The sequence below is a fragment of the Strongylocentrotus purpuratus genome, unplaced genomic scaffold, assembly GCF_000002235.5.
Source record: "Strongylocentrotus purpuratus isolate Spur 01 unplaced genomic scaffold, Spur_5.0 spur5_scaffold_12, whole genome shotgun sequence".
In the NCBI taxonomy this organism is placed as follows: domain Eukaryota; kingdom Metazoa; phylum Echinodermata; class Echinoidea; order Camarodonta; family Strongylocentrotidae; genus Strongylocentrotus; species Strongylocentrotus purpuratus.
In genome coordinates, this window is record NW_022145597.1 from 21,825,501 (window position 1) to 21,849,680 (window position 24,180).

General features: G+C 37.4%; 1 protein-coding gene across 1 annotated transcript in view; it reads right to left on the reverse strand.

Annotated features, from left to right (window-relative positions):
• The window catches only part of LOC582199 (putative glycerol kinase 5), a 29,899-nt gene that overhangs the window by 4,474 nt on the left and 1,245 nt on the right, over positions 1-24,180 (reverse strand). Inside the window, exons 2-12 of the mRNA XM_030982119.1 lie at positions 22,411-22,504; positions 21,266-21,435; positions 20,072-20,161; positions 19,292-19,333; positions 18,620-18,695; positions 18,006-18,067; positions 15,753-15,826; positions 13,404-13,464; positions 12,230-12,356; positions 11,277-11,381; positions 9,871-9,965 (exon numbers count right to left, since the gene is read on the reverse strand). Of these exons, the coding sequence (XP_030837979.1) occupies positions 9,871-9,965; positions 11,277-11,381; positions 12,230-12,356; positions 13,404-13,464; positions 15,753-15,826; positions 18,006-18,067; positions 18,620-18,695; positions 19,292-19,333; positions 20,072-20,161; positions 21,266-21,435; positions 22,411-22,504 (996 nt within the window). The remainder of the gene's footprint in view (positions 1-9,870; positions 9,966-11,276; positions 11,382-12,229; positions 12,357-13,403; positions 13,465-15,752; positions 15,827-18,005; positions 18,068-18,619; positions 18,696-19,291; positions 19,334-20,071; positions 20,162-21,265; positions 21,436-22,410; positions 22,505-24,180) is intronic.

The window sequence follows — 24,180 nt, forward strand, 5'->3', positions numbered from 1 at the left end:
CCTGAACCACCCCGGCCCTTACAATTTCGGCCCGAAAGTTGTGATAATTGAAATTTTTACAATATTTGCCACTACGCCCCTTTCAAAGGGATATGGGGGTCAGGATCCATCTAATGGCATGTATGTACATTCATTGTGGGGAAACAAGCCTATTCAAAAAATATAATTTTTTCCTTCAAAATGCTGAACCACCCCGGCCCTTACAATTTCGCCCCGAAAGTTGTGATAATTGAAATTTTTACAATATTTGCCACTACGCCCCTTTCAAAGGGATATGGGGGTCAGGATCCATCTAATGGCATGTATGTACATTCATTGTGGGGAAACTAGCCTATTCAAAAAATATAATTTTTTCCTCCAAAATCCAGAACCACCCCGGCCCTTACAATTTCGGCCCGAAAGTTGTGATAATTGAAATTTTTACAATATTTGCCACTACGCCCCTTTCAAAGGGATATGGGGGTCAGAATCCATTTAATTGCATGTAGGTACATTCATTGTGGGGAAACTAGCCTACAAAAAAAAAAAAAAATTTTCCTCCAAAATCCTGAACCACCCCGGCCCTTACCATTTCGGCCTGATATTGGTGTTTATTCAAATTATCACAATATTTGCCCCTACGCCCCTTTCAAAGGGATATGGGGGTCAGGATCCATCTAATGGCATGTATGTACATTATTGTGGGGAAACTAGCCCATTAAAAAAAAAAAATATTTTCCTCCAAAATCCTGAACCACCCCGGCCCTTACCATTTCGGCCTGAAATTGGTGTTTATTAAAATTATCACAATATTTGCCCCTTCGCCCCTTTCAAAGGGATATGGGGGTCAAGATCCATCTAATGGCATGTATGTACATTCATTGTGGGGAAACTAGCCTATTCAAAAAAATTAATATTTTCCTCCAAAATGCTGAACCACCCCGGCCCTTACAATTTCTGCCCGAAAGTTGTGATAATTCAAATTTTTACAATATTTGCCACTACGCACCTTTCAAAGGGATATGGGGGTCAGAATCCATTTAATTGCATGTAAGTACATTCATTGTGGGGAAACTAGCCTATTCAAAAAATATAATTTTTTCCTCCAAAATCCTGAACCACCCCGGCCCTTACAATTTCGGCCCGAAAGTTGTGATAATTCAAATTTTTACAATATTTGCCCCTACACCCCTTTCAAAGGGATATGGGGGTCAGGATCCATCTAATGGCATGTATGTACCTTATTGTGGGGAAACAAGCCTATTCAAAAAATATAATTTTTTCCTTAAAAATGCTGAACCACCCCGGCCCTTACAATTTCGGCCCGAAAGTTGTGATAATTCAAATTTTTACAATATTAGCCACTACGCCCCTTTCAAAGGGATATGGGGGTCAGAATCCATTTAATTGCATGTAGGTACATTCATTGTGGGGAAACTAGCTTATTCAAAAAAATTAATATTTTCCTCCAAAATGCTGAACCACCCCGGCCCTTACAATTTCGGCCCGAAAGTTGTGATAATTCAAATTTTTACAATATTTGCCACTACGCCCCTTTCAAAGGGATATGGGGGTCAGAATCCATTTAATTGCATGTAGGTACATTCATTGTGGGGAAACTAGCCTATTCAAAAAATATAATTTTTTCCTCCAAAATCCTGAACCACCCCGGCCCTTACAATTTCGGCCCGAAAGTTGTGATAATTGAAATTTTTACAATATTTGCCCCTACACCCCTTTCAAAGGGATATGGGGGTCAGGATCCATCTAATGGCATGTATGTACATTATTGTGGGGAAACTAGCACATTAAAAAAAAAAAATATTTTCCTCCAAAATCCTGAACCACCCCGGCCCTTACAATTTCGGCCCGAAAGTTGTGATAATTGAAATTTTTACAATATTTGCCCCTACACCCCTTTCAAAGGGATATGGGGGTCAGGATCCATCTAATGGCATGTATGTACATTATTGTGGGAAAACTAGCCCATTAAAAAAAAATATATATTTTCCTCCAAAATCCTGAACCACCCCGGCCCTTACCATTTCGGCCCGAAAGTTGTGATAATTCAAATTTTTACAATATTTGCCCCTACACCCCTTTCAAAGGGATATGGGGGTCAGGATCCATCTAATGGCATGTATGTACCTTATTGTGGGGAAACAAGCCTATTCAAAAAATATAATTTTTTCCTTAAAAATGCTGAACCACCCCGGCCCTTACAATTTCGGCCCGAAAGTTGTGATAATTCAAATTTTTACAATATTAGCCACTACGCCCCTTTCAAAGGGATATGGGGGTCAGAATCCATTTAATTGCATGTAGGTACATTCATTGTGGGGAAACTAGCTTATTCAAAAAAATTAATATTTTCCTCCAAAATGCTGAACCACCCCGGCCCTTACAATTTCGGCCCGAAAGTTGTGATAATTCAAATTTTTACAATATTTGCCACTACGCCCCTTTCAAAGGGATATGGGGGTCAGAATCCATTTAATTGCATGTAGGTACATTCATTGTGGGGAAACTAGCCTATTCAAAAAATATAATTTTTTCCTCCAAAATCCTGAACCACCCCGGCCCTTACAATTTCGGCCCGAAAGTTGTGATAATTGAAATTTTTACAATATTTGCCCCTACACCCCTTTCAAAGGGATATGGGGGTCAGGATCCATTTAACTGCATGTAGGTACATTCATTGTGGGGAAACTAGCCTATTCAAAAAATATAATTTTTTCCTCCAAAATCCTGAACCACCCCGGCCCTTACAATTTCGGCCGAAAGTTGTGATAATTCAAATTTTTACAATATTTGCCCCTACACCCCTTTCAAAGGGATATGGGGGTCAGGATCCATTTAACTGCATGTAGGTACATTCATTGTGGGGAAACTAGCCTATTCAAAAAATATAATTTTTTCCTCCAAAATCCTGAACCACCCCGGCCCTTACAATTTCGGCCCGAAAGTTGTGATAATTCAAATTTTTACAATATTAGCCACTACGCCCCTTTCAAAGGGATATGGGGGTCAGGATCCATCTAATGGCATGTATGTACATTATTGTGGGGAAACTAGCCTATTAAAAAAAAAAATATTTTCCATCAAAATCCTGAACCACCCCGGCCCTTACCATTTCGGCCTGAAATTGGTGTTTATTAAAATTATCACTATATCTGCCCCTACGCCCCTTTCAAAGGGATATGGGGGTCAGGATCCATCTAATGGCATGTATGTACATTTATTGTGGGGAAACTAGCCTAATCAAAAAATATAATTTTTTCCTTCAAAATGCTGAACCACCCCGGCCCTTACCATTTTGGCCTGAAATTGGTGTTTATTAAAATTATCACAATATTTGCCCCTACGCCCCTTTCAAAGGGATATGGGGGTCAGAATTCCTTTAATTGCATATAGGTACATTCATTGTGGGGAAACTAGACTATTAAAAAAAATTAATATTTTCCTCCAAAATGCTGAACCACCCCGGCCCTTACAATTTCGGCCCGAATGTTGTGATGATTCAAATTTTTACAATATTTGCCCCTATGCCACTTTCAAAGGGATATGGGGGTCAGGATCCATCTAATGGCATGTATGTACATTTATTGTGGGGAAACTAGCCTAATCAAAAAATATAATTTTTTCCTTCAAAATGCTGAACCACCCCGGCCCTTACAATTTCGGCCCGAAAGTTGTGATGATTCAAATTTTTACAATATTTGCCCCTACGCCACTTTCAAAGGGATATGGGGGTCAGAATTCATTTAATTGCATGTAGGTACATTCATTGTGGGGAAACTAACCTATTAAAAAAAAATTATATTTTCCTCCAAAATGCTGAACCACCCCGGCCCTTACAATTTGGGCACGAAAGTTGTGATAATTCAAATTTTTACAATATTTGCCCCTACTCCCCTTTCAAAGGGATATGGGGGTCAGGATCCATCTAATAGCATGTATGTACATCCATTGTGGGGAAACTAGCCTATTCAAAAAAAAATAATATTTTCCTCAAAAATGCTGAACCACCCCGGCCCTTACAATTTCGGCCCGAAAGTTGTGATAATTCAAATTTTTACAATATTTGCCACTACGCCCCTTTCAAAGGGATATGGGGGTCAGAATCCATTTAATTGCATGTAGGTACATTCATTGTGGGGAAACTAGCCTATTAAAAAAAATTAATATTTTCCTCCAAAATGCTGAACCACCCCGGCCCTTACAATTGCGGCCCGAAAGTTGTGATAATTCAAATTTTTACAATATTTGCCACTACGCCCCTTTCAAAGGGATATGGGGGTCAGAATCCATTTAATTGCATGTAGGTACATTCATTGTGGGGAAACTAGCCTATTCAAAAAAATTAATATTTTCCTCCAAAATGCTGAACCATCCCGGCCCTTACAATTTCGGCCCGAAAGTTGTGATAATTCAAATTTTTACAATATTTGCTACTACGCCCCTTTCAAAGGGATATGGGGGTCAGAATCCATTTAATTGCATGTAGGTACATTCATTGTGGGGAAACTAGCCTATTAAAAAAATATATATTTTCCTCCAAAATCCTGAACCACCCCGGCCCTTACCATTTCGGCCTGAAATTGGTGTTTATTAAAATTATCACTATATCTGCCCCTACGCCCCTTTCAAAGGGATATGGGGGTCAGGATCCATCTAATGGCATGTATGTACATTTATTGTGGGGAAACTAGCCTAATCAAAAAATATAATTTTTTCCTTCAAAATGCTGAACCACCCCAGCCCTTACAATTTCGGCCTGAAATTGGTGTTTATTCAAATTATCACAATATTTGCCCCTACGCCCCTTTCAAAGGGATATGGGGGTCAGAATTCATTTAATTGCATATAGGTACATTCATTGTGGGGAAACTAGCCTATTAAAAAAAATTAATATTTTCCTCCAAAATGCTGAACCACCCCGGCCCTTACAATTTCGGCCCGAAAGTTGTGATGATTCAAATTTTTACAATATTTGCCCCTACGCCACTTTCAAAGGGATATGGGGGTCAGAATTCATTTAATTGCATGTAGGTACATTCATTGTGGGGAAACTAGCCTATTAAAAAATATATATATTTTCCTCCAAAATCCTGAACCACCCCGGCCCTTACCATTTCGGCCTGAAATTGGTGTATATTCAAATTATCAAAATATTTACCCCTACGCCCCTTTCAAAGGGATATGGGGGTCAGGATCCATCTAATGGCATGTATGTATATTCATTGTGGGGAAACTAGCCTAATCAAAAGATATAATTTTTTCCTTCAAAATGCTGAACCACCCCGGCCCTTACAATTTCGGCCCGAATGTTGTGATGATTCAAATTTTTACAATATTTGCCCCTATGCCACTTTCAAAGGGATATGGGGGTCAGGATCCATCTAATGGCATGTATGTACATTTATTGTGGGGAAACTAGCCTAATCAAAAAATATAATTTTTTCCTTCAAAATGCTGAACCACCCCGGCCCTTACAATTTCGGCTCGAAAGTTGTGATGATTCAAATTTTTACAATATTTGCCCCTACGCCCCTTTCAAAGGGATATGGGGGTCAGAATTCATTTAATTGCATGTAGGTACATTCATTGTGGGGAAACTTACCTATTAAAAAAAAATTATATTTTCCTCCAAAATGCTGAACCACCCCGGCCCTTACAATTTCGGCACGAAAGTTGTGATAATTCAAATTTTTACAATATTTGCCCCTACTCCCCTTTCAAAGGGATATGGGGGTCAGGATCCATCTAATGGCATGTATGTACTTTCATTGTGGGGAAACTAGCCTATTAAAAAAAAATAATATTTTCCTCAAAAATGCTGAACCACCCCGGCCCTTACAATTTCGGCCCGAAAGTTGTGATAATTCAAATGTTTACAATATTTGCCACTACGCCCCTTTCAAAGGGATATGGGGGTCAGAATCCATTTAATTGCATGTAGGTACATTCATTGTGGGAAAACGAGCCTATTCAAAAAAATTAATATTTTCCTCCAAAATGCTGAACCACCCCGGCCCTTACAATTGCGGCCTGAAAGTTGTGATAATTCAAATTTTTACAATATTTGCCACTATGCCCCTTTGAAAGGGATATGGGGGTCAGAATCCATTTAATTGCATGTAGGTACATTCATTGTGGGGAAACTAGCCTATTCAAAAAAATTAATATTTTCCTCCAAAATGCTGAACCATCCCGGCCCTTACAATTTCGGCCCGAAAGTTGTGATAATTCAAATTTTAACAATATTTGCTACTACGCCCCTTTCAAAGGGATATGGGGGTCAGAATCCATTTAACTGCATGTAGGTACATTCATTGTGGGGAAACTAGCCTATTAAAAAAAAAAATATTTTCCTCCAAAATCCTGAACCACCCCGGCCCTTACCATTTCGGCCCGAAAGTTGTGATAATTCAAATTTTTACAATATTTGCTACTACGCCCCTTTCAAAGGGATATGGGGGTCAGAATCCATTTAATTGCATGTAGGTACATTCATTGTGGGGAAACTAGCCTATTAAAAAAAAAAATATTTTCCTCCAAAATCCTGAACCACCCCGGCCCTTACCATTTCGGCCTGAAATTGGTGTTTATTAAAATTATCACTATATCTGCCCCTACGCCCCTTTCAAAGGGATATGGGGGTCAGGATCCATCTAATGGCATGTATGTACATTTATTTTGGGGAAACTAGCCTATTCAAAAAATATAATTTTTTCCTTCAAAATGCTGCACCACCCCGGCCCTTACAATTTCGGCCTGAAATTGCTGTTTATTCAAATTATCACAATACTTGCCCCTACGCCCCTTTCAAAGGGATATGGGGGTCAGGATCCATCTAATGGCATGTATGTACATTTATTGTGGGGAAACTAGCCTAATCAAAAAATATAATTTTTTCCTTCAAAATGCTGAAACCACCCCGGCCCTTACCATTTAGGCCTGAAATTGGTGTTTATTAAAATTATCACAATATTTGCCCCTACGCCCCTTTCAAAGGGATATGGGGGTCAGAATTCATTTAATTGCATATAGGTACATTCATTGTGGGGAAACTAGCCTATTAAAAAAAATTAATATTTTCCTCCAAAATGCTGAACCACCCCGGCCCTTACAATTTCGGCCCGAAAGTTGTGATGATTCAAATTTTTACAATATTTGCCCCTACGCCACTTTCAAAGGGATATGGGGGTCAGAATTCATTTAATTGCATGTAGGTACATTCATTGTGGGGAAACTAGCCTATTAAAAAATATATATATTTTCCTCCAAAATCCTGAACCACCCCGGCCCTTACCATTTCGGCCTGAAATTGGTGTATATTCAAATTATCACAATATTTACCCCTACGCCCCTTTCAAAGGGATATGGGGGTCAGGATCCATCTAATGGCATGTATGTACATTTATTGTGGGGAAACTAGCCTAATCAAAAAATACAATTTTTTCCTTCAAAATGCTGAACCACCCCGGCCCTTACAATTTCGCCCGAAAGTTGTGATAATTCAAATTTTTACAATATTTGCCACTACGCCCCTTTCAAAGGGATATGGGGGTCAGAATCCATTTAATTGCATGTAGGTACATTCATTGTGGGGAAACTAGCCTATTCAAAAAAATTAATATTTTCCTCCAAAATGCTGAACCACCCCGGCCCTTACAATTGCGGCCCGAAAGTTGTGATAATTCAAATTTTTACAATATTTGTTACTACGCCCCTTTCAAAGGGATATGGGGGTCGGGATCCATCTAATGGCATGTATGTACATTTATTGTGGGGAAACCAGCCTAATCAAAAAATATAACTTTTTCCTTCAAAATGCTGAACCACCCCGGCCCTTACATTTTAGGCCTGAAATTGGTGTTTATTAAAATTATCACAATATTTGCCCCTACGCCCCTTTCAAAGGGATATGGGGGTCAGGATCCATCTAATGGCATGTATGTACATTCATTGTGGGGAAACTAGCCTATTCAAAAAAATATAATATTTTCCTCAAAAATGCTGAACCACCCCGGCCCTTACAATTTCGGCCCGAAAGTTGTGATAACTCAAATTTTTACAATATTTGCCCCTACGCCACTTTCAAAGGGATATGGGGGTCAGAATCCATTTGATTGCATGTAGGTACATTCATTGTGGGGAAACTAGCCTATTAAAAAAAATATATATTTTCCTCCAAAATCCTGAACCACCCCGGCCCTTACCATTTCGGCCTGAAATTGGTGTTTATTAAAATTATCACAATATTTGCCCCTACGCCCCTTTCAAAGGGATATGGGGGTCAGGATCCATCTAATGGCATGTATGTACATTTATTGTGGGGAAACTAACCTACATGTATTAAAAAAAAATTATATTTTCCTCCAAAATGCTGAACCACCCCGGCCCTTACAATTTCGGCCCGAAAGTTGTGATGATTCAAATTTTTACAATATTTGCCCCTACTTCCCTTTCAAAGGGATATGGGGGTCAGGATCCATCTAATGGCATGTATGTACATTCATTGTGGGGAAACTAGCCTATTCAAAACTAGATGGAATTTTGCCTGCGCGCAGTCGAAAATGATGCCTCCGCCACAGAGCAATTTAAACAAGTTTGGAGTTTAAATCTCCAGTGGTTCTTGAGATATCATGATAACAATCTCAATGTATGGAATTTCATAAGTTGACCTCTGTGACCCTTGACCTTTGACCTACGTGCTCCAAAATCTAATCAGATTGTCTTCCTATGGTGATACACACTATCATTAAGTTTGAAGTTTAAATCTCCAGTGGTTCTTGAGATATTATGATATGGTGATACATACTATCATTAAGTTTGAAGTGAAAATTCTCCAGTGGTTCTTGAGATATCGCGATAACGATCTCAATGTATGGAATTTCATAAGTTGACCTCTGTGACCCTTGACCTTTGACCTACGTGCTCCAAAATCTAATCAGATTGTCTTCCTATGGTGATACACACTATCATTAAGTTTGAAGTTTAAATCTCCAGTGGTTCTTGAGATATTATGATAACAATCTCAATGTATGGAATTTCATAAGTTGACCTCTGTGACCCTTGACCTTTGACATACGTGCTCCAAAATCTAATCAGATCGTCTTCCTATGGTGATACATACTATCCTTAAGTTTGAAGTTTAAATCTCAAATGGTTCTTGAGATATCGCGCTAACAAACTCAATACAAGGAATTTCATAAGTTGACCTCTGTGACCTGTGACCTTTGACCTACGTACTCCAAAATCTAATCAGATCGTCTTCCTATGGTGATAAATACTATTCCTGAGTCTTAAGTTTAAATCTTAAATGGTTCTTGAGATATTGTGATAACGGTCAAACGGGACGGACGTACGGACGGACAACCCGAAAACATGATGCCTCCGGCACCACCTTCGGTGGCGGAGGCATAAAAATAATTAAACATTTTTGTTTAGCGCATATTAAACTCAAAAGCATAATTGCATGTGTCAATGCGCTTTTAATACAGAACAGAATACAGAGCGAGTGGAAATGGTGCACTGGGTTCATTATTGTGATATCTTACAAAGTGCTATATAGATATGTTTTCAAATTACTTCTGAACCTTTTGTATGTGTCTATATTTCTTAGGTATTCCGGCACGTTATTCCATAAGTAGGTGGCTGCATATGAAAATGACCTTTCCCTGTAAGATTGTTTCATAGTTTGTGGGACATAAGATATATTTTTTTTACGGGAACGCAGCGTTCTTTCCGGTTCATACTGTATCAATAATTCAATGAGATATAATATGTAAAAAATGATATCCAAAATCATTTGAAAGTGCAAAGAGATTACAATGTGATATGTGCTACACTAAATTAAACCATTCAAATATTAAACCGACTTACTTGCAAGCCCTTGAAAGCCGGCACAAAATACACGCCACCATTGTCATCAACAGATTTCACTTTGTCTTCAGTTTCTGCTGGGCTGCTGTAATACCCTAGGGATACATATAGCAAAATAGAAGTGATGTCTTCCAAAGAAAAATTTCCATAACTGTTCATTAACGGTTCATTTGGGCCTAAAATAATCACTCCAAACCTCAGAACAGTCATATTTATTGAGGCCATTGCACTTGAACCCCTAAAATGTGCACTGATATATCAACTTCATATACAGTCACAATAATTGGACCTTTCTCAGGGTGCATTGCAGACTTGCTTGAGAGCCATGATCTGAAATTTACTCTGGGGACAGTTTTTAAAAATTCTCTTTAAATTCTTGTTTTTTTAATCTTTCATCATAATCTCAAACTTTTACAACATATATCATTAACATAAACTCATAAAACCATACATATATTTTTTTTTCTTCATACATAAGACATGAATTGTACATGTGCAAATTGTGCACCATAATATGGACTTTTACTTATTTGTTTCAAATGTACTCGATTAGAAAAATCATATATTGATTAGTTTTTACCTCTTAGATTCTGATCAATTTCAATTAAAATTGTCTAAGATCATACCCCTTTTTGTTGCATAATAGTATCATTTTATATATTGACCAAAGTGCAATGGAAATTATGAGATCTGTTGAGTTTTCCTCACCTACTTTGATAAGAAGATCTTCTGTAATTTTTATTTCTGTATCAAACAGCTTTTCTATTAACCAGCATAAATATGATTTGAAGAAATCATTACATTTCCATTTCCAAAAGCAACAATGTCTTCACTTGCTTCACATGTTTTACACATATCATCAGGTGCAAGATTCAAGATAACAAACGCAATCTGAAACTCATAATCTTAGTTTTAACGTCCATCATACTTACACCCCCATTCTTACAATTGCTAAAATTTCTATGACAAATTTTCTCTCAGCCAATTAAATGCCATTTAAAAACGAATTTAGTAGCTTACAACAGTTAATGTAACTGGGGGTTGTTCCATAAAGCTGTTCGTAAAGTTACGCATGACTTACGAACGACTTGTATATGAAGTGCCAGATAGGATGCTCGAAGTTTTCCTGATGTTTTAACAAAGTGTGACTATATTTCCAATTACCTCAATTTAATTATGGCAAACAAATATGGCAAGCAAACAAATAAAATGGTTTGTTATATAATGTTAATCTACATCTGTACATTTCAACTTTAGTTGATGCAGTTAATAATGATTGAGCAACCCATTTGGCTTTTCATATTTAAGTCATTCGTAAAGTCATGCGTAACTTTACGAACAGCTTTATGAAACCCCCCTTGGTTGTTGATAACAAGTTTTATGAAACAGGGGCCCAGGGCACTTACCCATGGATTGGCCCCAGTCCACTATAGTCCCGCAATCTGATTGGTTGCATTCTGTGATGTAACAGATCTCATCTTTGATCTTCCAGCCAATCAAAGGGTATGCACCTGTCAATCAGAAATATAAAAAATGTTCTAATAAATAAATGTTCTTCACTTCTTAACCTCTCTATTTCTATTAAGTGTTAGTCTGATGGTTGTATCGTCTGTGCAGCCGAGGTATGCAGAAGTATCATGTTATATTTGTTTATGTTACACTGTAACGTGAAACAACATGATTGTAAGTGTAAAACAATATGATTATTAATTTATTTTTCTGCAAAAAAATGTAACACATATTCTGTAAACCACTGTTTTATGACCAATAAAACCTATCAAGATCCACACAAAAATATATTAAAAAATTGACATGGTGCGGAAAAAGACACTTCATTCTACATTGTCTTTTATTTTCTTGCATTTCTGATGATCAAAGGGATGATTTCAGAGGATCAAAGCAATTTTGTATGTATAAAGTATCATTGCGATTGTTTTGTGTGTGTTTTTTTTTTTGGGGGGGGGGGGTGTGGTTTGGGGAGTACAATTTTTGGGCCAGGGTTGAAGTTAGGAAGTTTTTCAACTAGACCATGGACAATCGTCTCCAGGGGGTGTTTCACAAAGACTAAGGTTGACTTTAAGTTGGAATTAACTATGGCAGGCTGTTCATGCCACTGTTTGCTCTCACCATTTACTGGCATCAGTCTCTCAAGGGACATACAAATCATGGTCAAACAGAATTTACATTTTTGGATAGTTATTATTGAAGGAAAAAATATGATCTAAAGATCATAATTGAGAGACCAATGGTGAGAGCAACCAGTGGTATGAATGGCCTGTCATATTTAAGTCCAACTTAAAGTCGATCTTGTCTTTGTGAAACACTCCCCAGAGCATACATCAGAGGATCATACACATACCTTGGGCGGGTACTGACGGTGTCTTGCCCGTGTTGACGACTGCAAACGCTCCTGTTCCCAAGGTGATTTTCATGTCACCTGACTTGTAGCAGCACTGACCAAACAAAGCAGCTTGCTGGTCTCCAACCTGTGCAGAGAGAATGGGGTAGCTATCTTTGGGTGGTATTCTCAAAAGCAGACTAACTTTAATCCATGGTTTAATCCTCTGACTAAGTTAGGAATGCAAGTGTCCATATGAATACGTTTTTGAATAATTTAATCTGTCACTCAATTAAAATAAAATGTAATAAGATAATTAATAAACAACTAGGTTCTATATAACTATGAAATAATTATGTTATCATGGTAATTTAGGGGCCGCTATCACATTATTCAAAATTATATTTATATGGACACTTGGCATTCCATACTTAGTCGGAGGATTAAACCATGGACTAAAGTTAGTTCGCTTTGGAGAATACCCTTGTGCTCCGACAAATGCTCTTCAGACAATTGCTCTTTGTTAGGTATAGTGTCTGGTGCAGGGGTGAAATTAAGAAATTAATTAGTGTCTGGTATTCAATGTAAAGCAATTGTGGGCAGAGTGTTGTCATTAAACAAAAGCATCAGGTTAGAAAGTGCAGAAAATCTTTTCTTTCTTTAATGACTAGCTGCCTATGCATGGAATATTCTAATACTACTACTAATAATTGGGTTTTACAATAGTATCTTATCACTTTCGAGTTACTAACCAAAATGGGCAATCATTACCCCAATCACTTTATTCAATTAAGATTCTACACTTGACTGTGCACACTCTCCACTCCACTGAGAAGTATTTCAGCCACGCCCTTTAGCAACCGGCACATTTGCATCCTCCTGGGTGGAGAGCAGCGATGTAAACAAAGTGACCTTGCTCATTGACATGTTGTAAAATAAAAGACTTTCTATATGGACAGGTGGTTATCTCATCAATCAGCTCTCAATTAACATTAGAAAAAGGGGTCCATGGGGGACCAACAGGCACCGCTTTGGCATTGTTTGCTATATAGAGGGTGCGAGTAGCTACAAGTAGTGCAGTCCCGCTTTTTTAAAATACAAATCACTTGTTATCATTTTGATAAATTTTTCTCATCTTTTTCTTCTAGCACTTTATTATTGTATGAATGACAAAGATCGTGAACTGTGAACTTACTACAGCATTGATAGGAATATCTGCACCAAACAACCCCGAGTCACAAACTCCAAAGTCTCCACTGGTTGGGTGGAATGAAGAAAATTAAAAAAAATATATGAAAGCTCGCAGAATAGGCCTGTATGTTATAAATAAAACCATTGTTTCAAAGAATCATCATATTTATCATGATTCCCGATCAAATACTATTTGTTGTCCTTTTTCGTTAGTGATCTATTAACCGGCATGATACAAATAGAACCTCAACATGCAAAGAGAAATAAACGAATAAATAAACAGGCACTATAGAACAAAATTACTGAATGTTTACCTTCCTTGGGTAAAAAAAAAATAGGAGTCCATGCAGGAAGTGCTGTGCAATCACAATCACTCTAGTTATATACATGTGCATGTATACTCTACAGCCTGTATATCACGGGTGCACTTCTACTGATGCAGTGTATACTTTTTTTTTTCTTCTTCATTTTGTTGATACTATCTCTTTTGTACATTCTATTTTTATGATATAATTGTTAACATCCCTTTGCAAAGGTTGTATTATTTTACCGGTAGTTGTAAACTGACCCCATCAGCCTGTGCTGCTGATCACAATTGATACACCAATACATAAATAATAAATTTGAAGAAAAAAATATGAGTTTCTGGTGAAATCATAGTGCTCTTGGGGGGTGTTTTACAAAGATCCTAAGTCGAACTTAACTCCAAGTTGAACTTAAACATTATGGAGAGCCATTTGTAGCCTTAAAATAAAATATATTCAAAAGCAAAAATTGAAGTATTTTAGACTTTTCATAAATACCACATCAAGAACATGAAATCTCCTTGATAATAAAAAATATGAATGATTTGAATCAACATTTTATGCCTTTTAAAATAACTTTTACAACATATTTTCAAAGATGCTAACGGCTTTCCTTATTTGTTGAGTCCAACTTAGAGATAAGTTCAACTTAGGATCTTGGGATTTTCCTTAGAGACTGTGCCCATCATGAAAATGATTTGGATCACCTCACAAACCATAGTTCCAACCAAACCCTCTCATGGTAGTATGCATTTGTACACTAGGAGATTCGGTTTCAGCAGAGTACAATATACATCATAATACTAGTAATACAAAATAATGAAAACGTAGTATAACATGCTATGAAAATGCATGCTTTGTATAATTAATGACAAGGAACATAATGTATATGCAGAGCTGCCAACCTTGTGCGACCAAAAAAAGGAATCATGATGGCAAAAAAAAGGAATTTCAAGCCAAAAAAAGGAATTCATAAAAAGAACCTTACAACCACTCGCGACACACTTCCAATGCAGAAATGTTCATTCATCATGCTGTTTTTTCCATACAAGCAGGTAATTTTTTTTGTGGTTATTTTGGTATTATCGGCATTTATTTTCTTTTTAGAATATTTTTCTCTTCAAGTATGTTTTAAAATAAGTTTTCTATTGAATTCATGATCAAATCACCATTTAAGGGCAGTTGTTGACGTGTGGTATGTAAAAAAAAAAAAAAAAAAAAAAAAAATTAAATTAAAAAAAAAAAAATTAAAAAATTATTAAAAAACGTATTTTATGAAGAAAAAACGTAGTACCGTAATTTGGAGGAAAAAACGGAGTAATTCCGGCAAAAACAGAATGGTTGGCAGCTCTGCATATGGTTTAATGGAAAAGATTGATCCACTAAAAAGCAAAGCTTGTAAAATGTGAAACAAAATATACAATTTACAATTTTTATTTGAGAACAAAAAAAATCTTAAAGTAACTCGGTAACTTTGCCTCAGATTCTGAAACAAAGTCCTGGATTTAGCTCATGCTGCAATAATAATTATAAACCTTTAGGTCAGTCAGGAACCCCATGACTTTAACAAGCTGATCAGATGTCTGATTATCAAGATATTTATGATTAGAAATCGAAATTTCATTTTTCTTTTATATAACACTACAGCCTATTGGGGAAAATGAGTATGGTAAAACCGGTCACTCAAAAATTTTAACTTTTTTGAGGCACTTTATGATCATGTTGAAGCGCAATTTTATTAGGGCTTCAATATATAACACCCTATCACAGACACTGATAACACATAGGGCCATGCATCTCAGATTTAACATTGTTAAACGATGCCTTTAAAGGCAGGCTTTACTACTTCAGCCAAAAGGGATTAGACCACACAGCGAGCCAGCAAGGTCACTGTGACAGGTGGCTATCTCATTAACTCAGCTCTCATTTAACATAAGAAAAAGAGGATCATGGGGACCAACAGGCACTGATTGGGGAAGTTTTCTATATAGAGAGAGCAAGTAGCTACAAGTAGGACAGTGTGTCTTTAATGTGTATGTCAGACGTACCTCGTGTCTCTAACTTCAGGCAGCAGTGAGCGTGGAAGACCAAGGTAAGACATATGAATACTGTTCCAACTAGACTGAAAGTGAACAAACAACAAACAAAATACAGTTAAAAGTTTAGATTAAGAATGCTCTAGAGGGAACAAGAAGTGTGGGGTTTATAGGAAGAGGATTATGAACATGGTGGAAATGATGTTCCTATGATTTATTTGTAACTATATACCTCACTTAAGTAATCCAGCAATCTGATTGGTCGAAATTGCATTCATAAACTTAAACTGTTCCTGTGAAAACAGACCTATTTTCCCAATAACCATGGTTATTGGGAAAATAGGTCAGTCTCCATGGTTACCCCATAGGTTTACATGTTAAAAAATGGTTTGAGCGATCGAGGATACCGTACGTGTGCGAAGAATTGGTCGGTAATTTCAATACAATTGAATCTCGATCGATCTTACCGACAATTTTATCTTGCATTGTTGACATGAAGACGAAAATAAACTTCCAAAAACAAAAAAACAACATCTGCCGATAGATCTTGATCTAAGTTCGTGCCAATATGCATTGCAAAAGTAAAAGAAGGGCCCGTTTAATCGAGCAGCCGCGAAGCATCCACCACTCGAAGCCGTTTTAAATCTATTTTAATCTATATATTAGAGAAAACTGCAAAGATTGTTAACAGAGCGCGATGGCTGAGCGGTATAAGGCGCTGACTTTAGATACATCACCTTTTGTACGCAAGAGATCGAATCCCATCTTCGACAAAAGTTTTTTATTTTTTATTTTTTATTTTTTAGTCTATTTTTTTTTGGCATATAAAAGTATTAATGACTGCTTTAATATTCGAGAAATAGTTGTTTTTATACGCTCTCGGGAAGGTTACAATTGGGCTATTGCCCTCGGCACGCCTCGGGTAATAGCACAATTCTAACCTTCCCTTGAGCGTATAAAAACAACTATTTCTCTCAAAGCAGTCATTAATACTATACTATTGCACTGGAACATCTTTCCCCTAAATACCCCCCAGGCCTTAAATTTCAATATTTTAAGGGCAAGGCCACTCTTCTGCAGGGCACATTCCTATATTACAGCACAAATAGGAAAAATTGGAAAGGGCACAAAAAATCTCCAAGGCCAATGAGAGGGGCATTGAGGCCAATCAAAGGGGCATCCAAGGCCATGGCCTTGGATAAATTTAAGCCCTGACTCCCCAAAATAAAACATTATTTCAAAATAAACAATCCCGATCGCTTGAAAATCAAGTTTGAATACTCTTTGTGAGAGCCAGAGACCCCTTGTTGAGTCGAATGAGATACTAAAGGCTTTTTTAGAAATGCCACAGTAAACTGCCACAACACCCCGTTTTTAATGGTGACGGCATGCAACAGCGGTCCTACACATAGTTACTGAGATCTATGTCACAATGTACCAAAATGTGAAATGTAATACACTTGCGTCATCACAAAAATAAAACACCACAGTTTACGCGTCATATCTGAAGAAGGCTTACCAAAGAATAAAAAACAAAATATCTGCTCTTTTGGTTGGATATAATAGTTACTGTAAATCTCTGTGTATAAGATGCACCCCTATTTGGGGGGTCAAGAAAGACAAAAGGAAAAAGAAGAAAAAAAAAAGAAAAAAAAAATTTCTTTTTTTTTGTGTGTGTGTGCCCGACTCCGTAGCCAGCAAGCCAGGTCTGTCTTCAAAAACCCACGCGGGAAAGGACCTTCATTTTACTGCGAGGTGCAGTTGGAGGCGCCAATTTTTGCTTGTGAATTTGTCACAAATAATAGTAACAATGAAGTTATCAGAATAATGAACTTGTCACAAATAATAGTTACAATGAAGTTATCACAATAATGAACATTTAGTAACGATGAAGTTATCACAATAATGAACATTTAGTAACGATGAAGTTATCACAATAATGAACATTTAGTAATGAAGTTATCACAATAATGAACATTTCAATGTTCATTATTTTTGTTTTTAGTTTTTAAAACTAAAGATGGCAGGCAAATTTTCCTCTAAGTCCAAACAGAAATCCGGACATTCAGGTAGTGTTGTTCTAGTTTCCGAGTGGTATGACTGAGCTGGGGGACATTGCCAGGCACAGTGCCAGGTGAAGGGCATAAATAAAAACTTTTTTTTGTACCCGTGTATAAAACGCACCCCCAACTTTCAATTTTTTTTTTTAACAGTAACTTATCACATTCATGCATTGAAATATGTTATCTGTAAACTAATACTTACAATATACAAATCATAAAGGCCTGTGCAACTTATATTGGAGGGGTCTGTGGCGTGCACTTTTCCTGAAGATGGAGAAAACGGAAAACAAATCAGGAATAATTTCTTTTGGTTAGTGATTAGACATGCTGTGCATAGTGGCATCTCTATGGATATAATTTTCTTTGCATGCACTAGCTGTTGCTATGTCTGACAAGCCTCTGGCAAGCTTTTGAGTTTTCAGAGAACCTTCATTCAAGAAGTATTCATAAATATGTCTATTCAATTTAAAAACAATTCACACCGATACACTACAGACTCCTGTTTATAAAATTAAAAAAATCTAAACTACACTGTTCCAAATTCTAAGTTATGCATTTAAATGTCACTGTTAAAATAGCTCATTAAAACCTAGAGGCATAAACAAACACAAGTCCACAGCTGCAATAGACCAGATTTAATGTTTCATACAATCTTCCTATATCATTTTTCTTTCTTCACTTTAGAAATACTGTATTATTCTTTTTTTTTTGGATATCAGATGAAAAGTAAATATTGGATACTAAACAAATTGTTTGAACCAAAATTGAACAACAACAACAAACAAAACAAAAAAAATTAAAAAGATATAAACTGACCTTTGGTCATTTTCCACACAAGCCAAGTTTCTATTGTTCCAAATAGGACCTCCCCCTTCTGCAAATCCTCTCGAACCTACAAGAATAATTAATGAAAACAACAGCTAACGAGGTGAGATAATCATATTATTAAGATATATTGTGATTTGTCTTCAATCAAATTTTGATAGAACTGGCTACAACAATCAGTTGTCTTAACCACAATTTTGTTTTTGGTGTTATCTCTTTCTTTTACTTGAATCATTGTTTCTTTTTAAAAAACACTTTTTTTACTGGGTTCTATGGATGAAAACCACCTGGAAGATAAAAAGCAGTCAAGAGTGAAAGCTTGTGAAATAGATAGCATGAAATTACTAACACGGAATACAGGGTATTTCTTGAAAGGGGAGGTAAAGGGGTTTGAATATGAAGGAGGTTGAATATGCAGTACCAGAATGGTAGATTTAATGTAATTTCTTCTAAAATGAGAAATACGTAAAATCCTGATTCCTCTTTAAAAATTTAAGCATGCCCATCGAACATTTGACTCCTTCTTTGCCAGCTAGCCTTGAAACTCAAGACTGCCACAATGCTTTACGGTATATTCCCCTGTGTGTGACAGTTGCAGCAGGCAAGTGTATGTTTTATCAGTCAACTAATGAAGGGAAAAAGTTAATTCAAATTCATACTTACCCCAGTTATATTGTCAAGGACCCAACACAGCCTCACGATAGTCTGAAATAATTTACAAAGAAATAAACACTAATTCTAGAAAAGCAAAGCAACTGTAGAAAGAGGTTGCATTGCAAAGAAGTCATTATTTTCATTATCGCTGTCATTATCACTATCAGTACCATAATCACTAGTCACCTTCACCATTATAAACTACATCATCACCATCATCATCATCATCATCACTATCATCATCATCATTACTATCACCACCAACACCTCCACCACCACCACCATCATCATCATCATCATCATCATCACCATCATCATCACCATCATCATCACCACCACCACCACCACCACCAACACCTCCACCACCACCATCATCATCATCATCACTACCACCACCACCACCACCATCGTCACCAGCATCATCTTCATCACCACCACCATCATCATCATCATCTTCATCATCACCACCACCACCACCACCATCATCACCATCATCACCATCATCACCATCATCACCATCATCATCATCGTCATCATCATCATCATCACTACCACCACCACCACCACCATCGTCACCAGCATCATCTTCATCACCACCACCACCACCACCACCACCACCATCACCACCACCATCATCATCATCATCATCACCACCATCATCATCATTATCGTCATCATCATCATCATCATCATCATCATCACCACCACCACCATCACCATCACCATAATCACCATTACCACCACCGACATCGTCATCATCACCATCATCATCGTCATCATAGAACTTACCAGTTGAGGAGAGAATGACAGCACACTGGCAGCCTCGTATCTTCTGCTTCCAGTTAACCATTTAATAACTCGGGCACCAGCCTTCATGGCCTGAAAACAAAACAAAAGAATTATACATTTACACAGTGAAACCTGCTGAAAACAAAACAAAAAGCCTGAAAACAAAACAAAAGAATTATACATTTACACAGTGAAACCTGCTTCAGCGACTAACTGTACAGATAGGCAACCTCTCTATAAAGACCGCATTTAATGGTTTTCCTGGAACAGTGTCTCTCATTGAGTTGGGTAATAAAGGTAATGAAGGAACCTGTACATAAAGACCATGTTTCCTATCACACCTTCTTGAAGTCTCCAGTTAGTACCTGTAGTTTGAATTTGTTGATTTCATTTTATTGTTATTATTATTTTTTTTTGTGGAGGGAGGGGGTGGCAAAATTAAAATATAATTAGGTTGTATTCCTATGGTGATATCAAACTATCATAATGTTTGAAGCTCATACATGTACCTCTAGTTGCTCTTGAGATATTGTAATATCCAAGCTGATACCCGTACTTTCGGCCATTGACATCTATGACTTTTGATCCACCTATTCCAAAATCTAATCAGATTTGCTTCCTACGATACACACTGTCACCAAGTTAGAAGTTCTTATCTCAAGTGGTTCTTGAGATATCGTGATATCTGTAATTTCAGAAATATGGTGTCTATGACCTTTGACCTGCATACCCCCATATCTAATGAGATTATCTGTCTATGGTGATACATATTATCAACAAGTTCTAACCTCATATCTCTTTTGTTTTGTAGTATCCCCAGGGGTTCTTGAGATATCGCAATAACAAGAAATGGGACGGACGGGCATACAGACAACCTGAAATCATAATATCTCCATCACCACCTTCGGTGTGCGGAGGCATATAAAAGCATAGAGGGGGAGAGGGTGCAGCTTCGAAGGCAACATGAAAAAAGATGATAAAAACAAGCTACTTGATTCAGAGATAGTTGCAACAGCGGAAGTTGCTTCTGAATGGTCAGTTATTTCAAGGAGCTCTGTATAGATCTTTCCTATAGAGATTGTACCCGGGAGGCAAATATCTGGATGGAGCTTCATGATGTAACCTTCGACCTTGCTTGCATACATGTGCGTGTCAAAACTATCTCTCTCTCGATACGCTATGCTATTGACCTACCCTGAAAGTAATCGCTCTGTTGACTGAATCTGTGAACTGAGCTGCTCGGGTGTCGTTCCATGAGATGAAGTTGTGATAGTGGGAGGCTGTGCGCTTGTTCCACGTTGTGAACGTCGCCCTCTGTGTCGAGATTCCTATAGATGCAATTTGCTCGACTGGAACCCTGGAATCTAACAATGGAAGAGAAGTGTTGATGGAAGATGTTAGAGAGAGGATAAATCACCAGACTGTTGATGGCAAGGCATATGGGGGTTCCTGCCACTGCACTTTAACGTCCTCTAGCAAGACATTGATTCAATTTTTTTTTCAATTTAATTTTATTTCACATCTCTTTAAAAAACACATCAGAAGATTTACAAACAAATCAGTATAAATTAAACAATTTTCAAACAAATCAGTATAAATTAAACAATATAATAATAAAAACATTCATTGACATGGCACTATGAAAGAAGGATGAAAAGTGGTGGATGCAAGGGATCAGCAAAGACTGATCCCCTATATTAATCTGCATTTGCTATGCTCCACCTAGGTGAGGTAACTGGGTACCCAGGAGGGCAATCAAAAGTGGTTGATTAATTAATCTTTTTAAATGATCGTCAATAAAAGAAAACTAATCATGCCTATTTTAGCTCATGCTTGCCAAGAGCCAAAATATTATGTCATTGGTGGTTATTTTACCTGACTGCTAAGAAAGCAAGTAAGCAACCAGACGGCCGACGCCTTTAGGTCCTCCCCAAGGGACCTGGTAATGAGGATTAATGCCTTACCAAAGGGCACTAGCGCATCGACTTGGTTTCAAACCCGGGTCACCCGATTACGAGACCATTGCTCTACCAACTGAGCTTTCAGAAGACTTCTGTGTCTGCAAAATGTGTTTAAAATTTTGTTCTAAATTCTGAGTTTGCCTGAAATGACATTGAGTTCTATGCCCTTCTGGCTCTCAAAAGTAAAAAAAAAATATCTCCAATCACTTGATCAGGGGCCTGTTTCATAAAAACTTGTTATCTATAACAACTGCTAAATTTCTATGACAAATTTGCTCTCAGCCAATCAGATGCCATGATTTCAGTAGCTTATAACAGTAGCTTGTAACTTGTTATCGATTTCAAGTTTTATGAAACAGGGTCCTGATGACCATCTACCTTTTATTGCTTCTCTTCCTACAGCTAGGAACTGCGACCAGAGGACATCAGGAATGATTTCTACATGGCCCCTTTCTGGTACACAAAAGTCCAACTGTAAGAAAAGGAATGAAACCAAATCAAGCAATTTAATTTCTTCTTTTAAAATACATTAATAATGCCATACCCATAAATATTTGTGGTAGGGTAATTGAAAAAGGATGCAATTTCCTGCATTACACAGAATGTATGAAATTAAAATATGATTTCAAAAAAATCCCATGACAGATTTTGTGTACATGTATGTATATTCTTTTGATTCTGTAAGTAATTCATTTGTTCATAGCAACAAAAATGTCAGTGGATTGGATGCATAACTAGTGATAGAATTAATTTTGTTTTATTTCATGTCATGTATTTTTTTTTTAAAACAGAGTCTGTGGGAATCTCAAAAAAGCTGTAGCCTATAATCCTACCTACATTTGGATGGATGGCTGGCCTGGGTAGCCTAATTATTTTTTGGAATTTTTTCTCCTTTTTTTTTAAAGAGAAAGAAAGACGTCACGGGCAAAAGAAAGAAAGAAAGAAATACTGTTTGAGCTCTGAGAGTGTTTAATGGGATTTTTTTTTGCTTGTTAGTATAACAAAATATTAAATAGGGGGAAATTAAGCGGAAGGGGTCACAATAGGGCAGCATGAAAACACCATCAGCATGTCACAAATAGGCTCGTTTACTTAAGCTGTTTTCACACTTAAATAATAATTCAAGCCCGAGCCGAAGAGGGTTAAACGATGGGATCATCAAAATCGTTTAGCATTTCTTGCTCTGTTTAACCATTATTTTTCATGCACGCCTGCGTGAAGTTATCTATCGTAATGAGAAAAAAGGTGGTAGATAACTTTACACAGGCGCACGCCCGCCCGCAACCTACCATCAGTATGCACTTGTACAGCGGTTTGCCGTGAAACATGTGAAAAAGTGTAAACTAATATCAATGTTTTTTCCGAAAAATACTCCAAAAAAAAAGCAGAAAATTGACACGAAACAGGTTAGAAACAACAACTTTTAAATCATGATCTTTTTTTTGGAAATTTGATGAAAATTTACTTTATTTTGGCCATTTTGGGTATGTTTTAGTAGGGGTAGAGTAAAGGAGCCGGTAATCGGACAGCTCCAGTTTTCGGCCGATCCATTGGATGCATGGTAAAATCCCTTTAAAATACATCGCATATAGCATATCACATATCCCACACATACCATACCATGCCAGAGTCACTGAAGAACCACATTTGCAATGGAAAATATATCCTAAAATATCACATTTTAGCGATGTAATCGGCGGTCCCGCTACCCAAATCTGAAAAATCGAGTTTCTTACGCGTGTATGTAAGAAATATGGGTACCATAAAATGAGCTTTATTTCAAGTATTTTTCAGATTTAGAGCCCGATTTTGAGTTGGTCGCAAGCTCAAAAGTATCTCATCGCATGTATTAAATCAATGCAGCCGGACCCCGCCACGCACACACAATATGTCTGTCTAATTCAGATTCCAACTCCCGATCACCGCTGTGCCTGTCTTCGGCCAGGCGAGCACCCGGGAGCTCCGGCGTGGGATACCTGCTCCGCCCGCTTGTGCTATACATCAGCGCGGAAACGCACGGCGCACGAGCGCTTCCTATTGACTTTGTACATGCGTCCGAAAACTGGTTCGCTATGCCGATAACCGGCTCCAAAACAGTGAAAATTGAAACGAATATTGTCATGGCAATTCGTGATTTTTTTCTGGGAT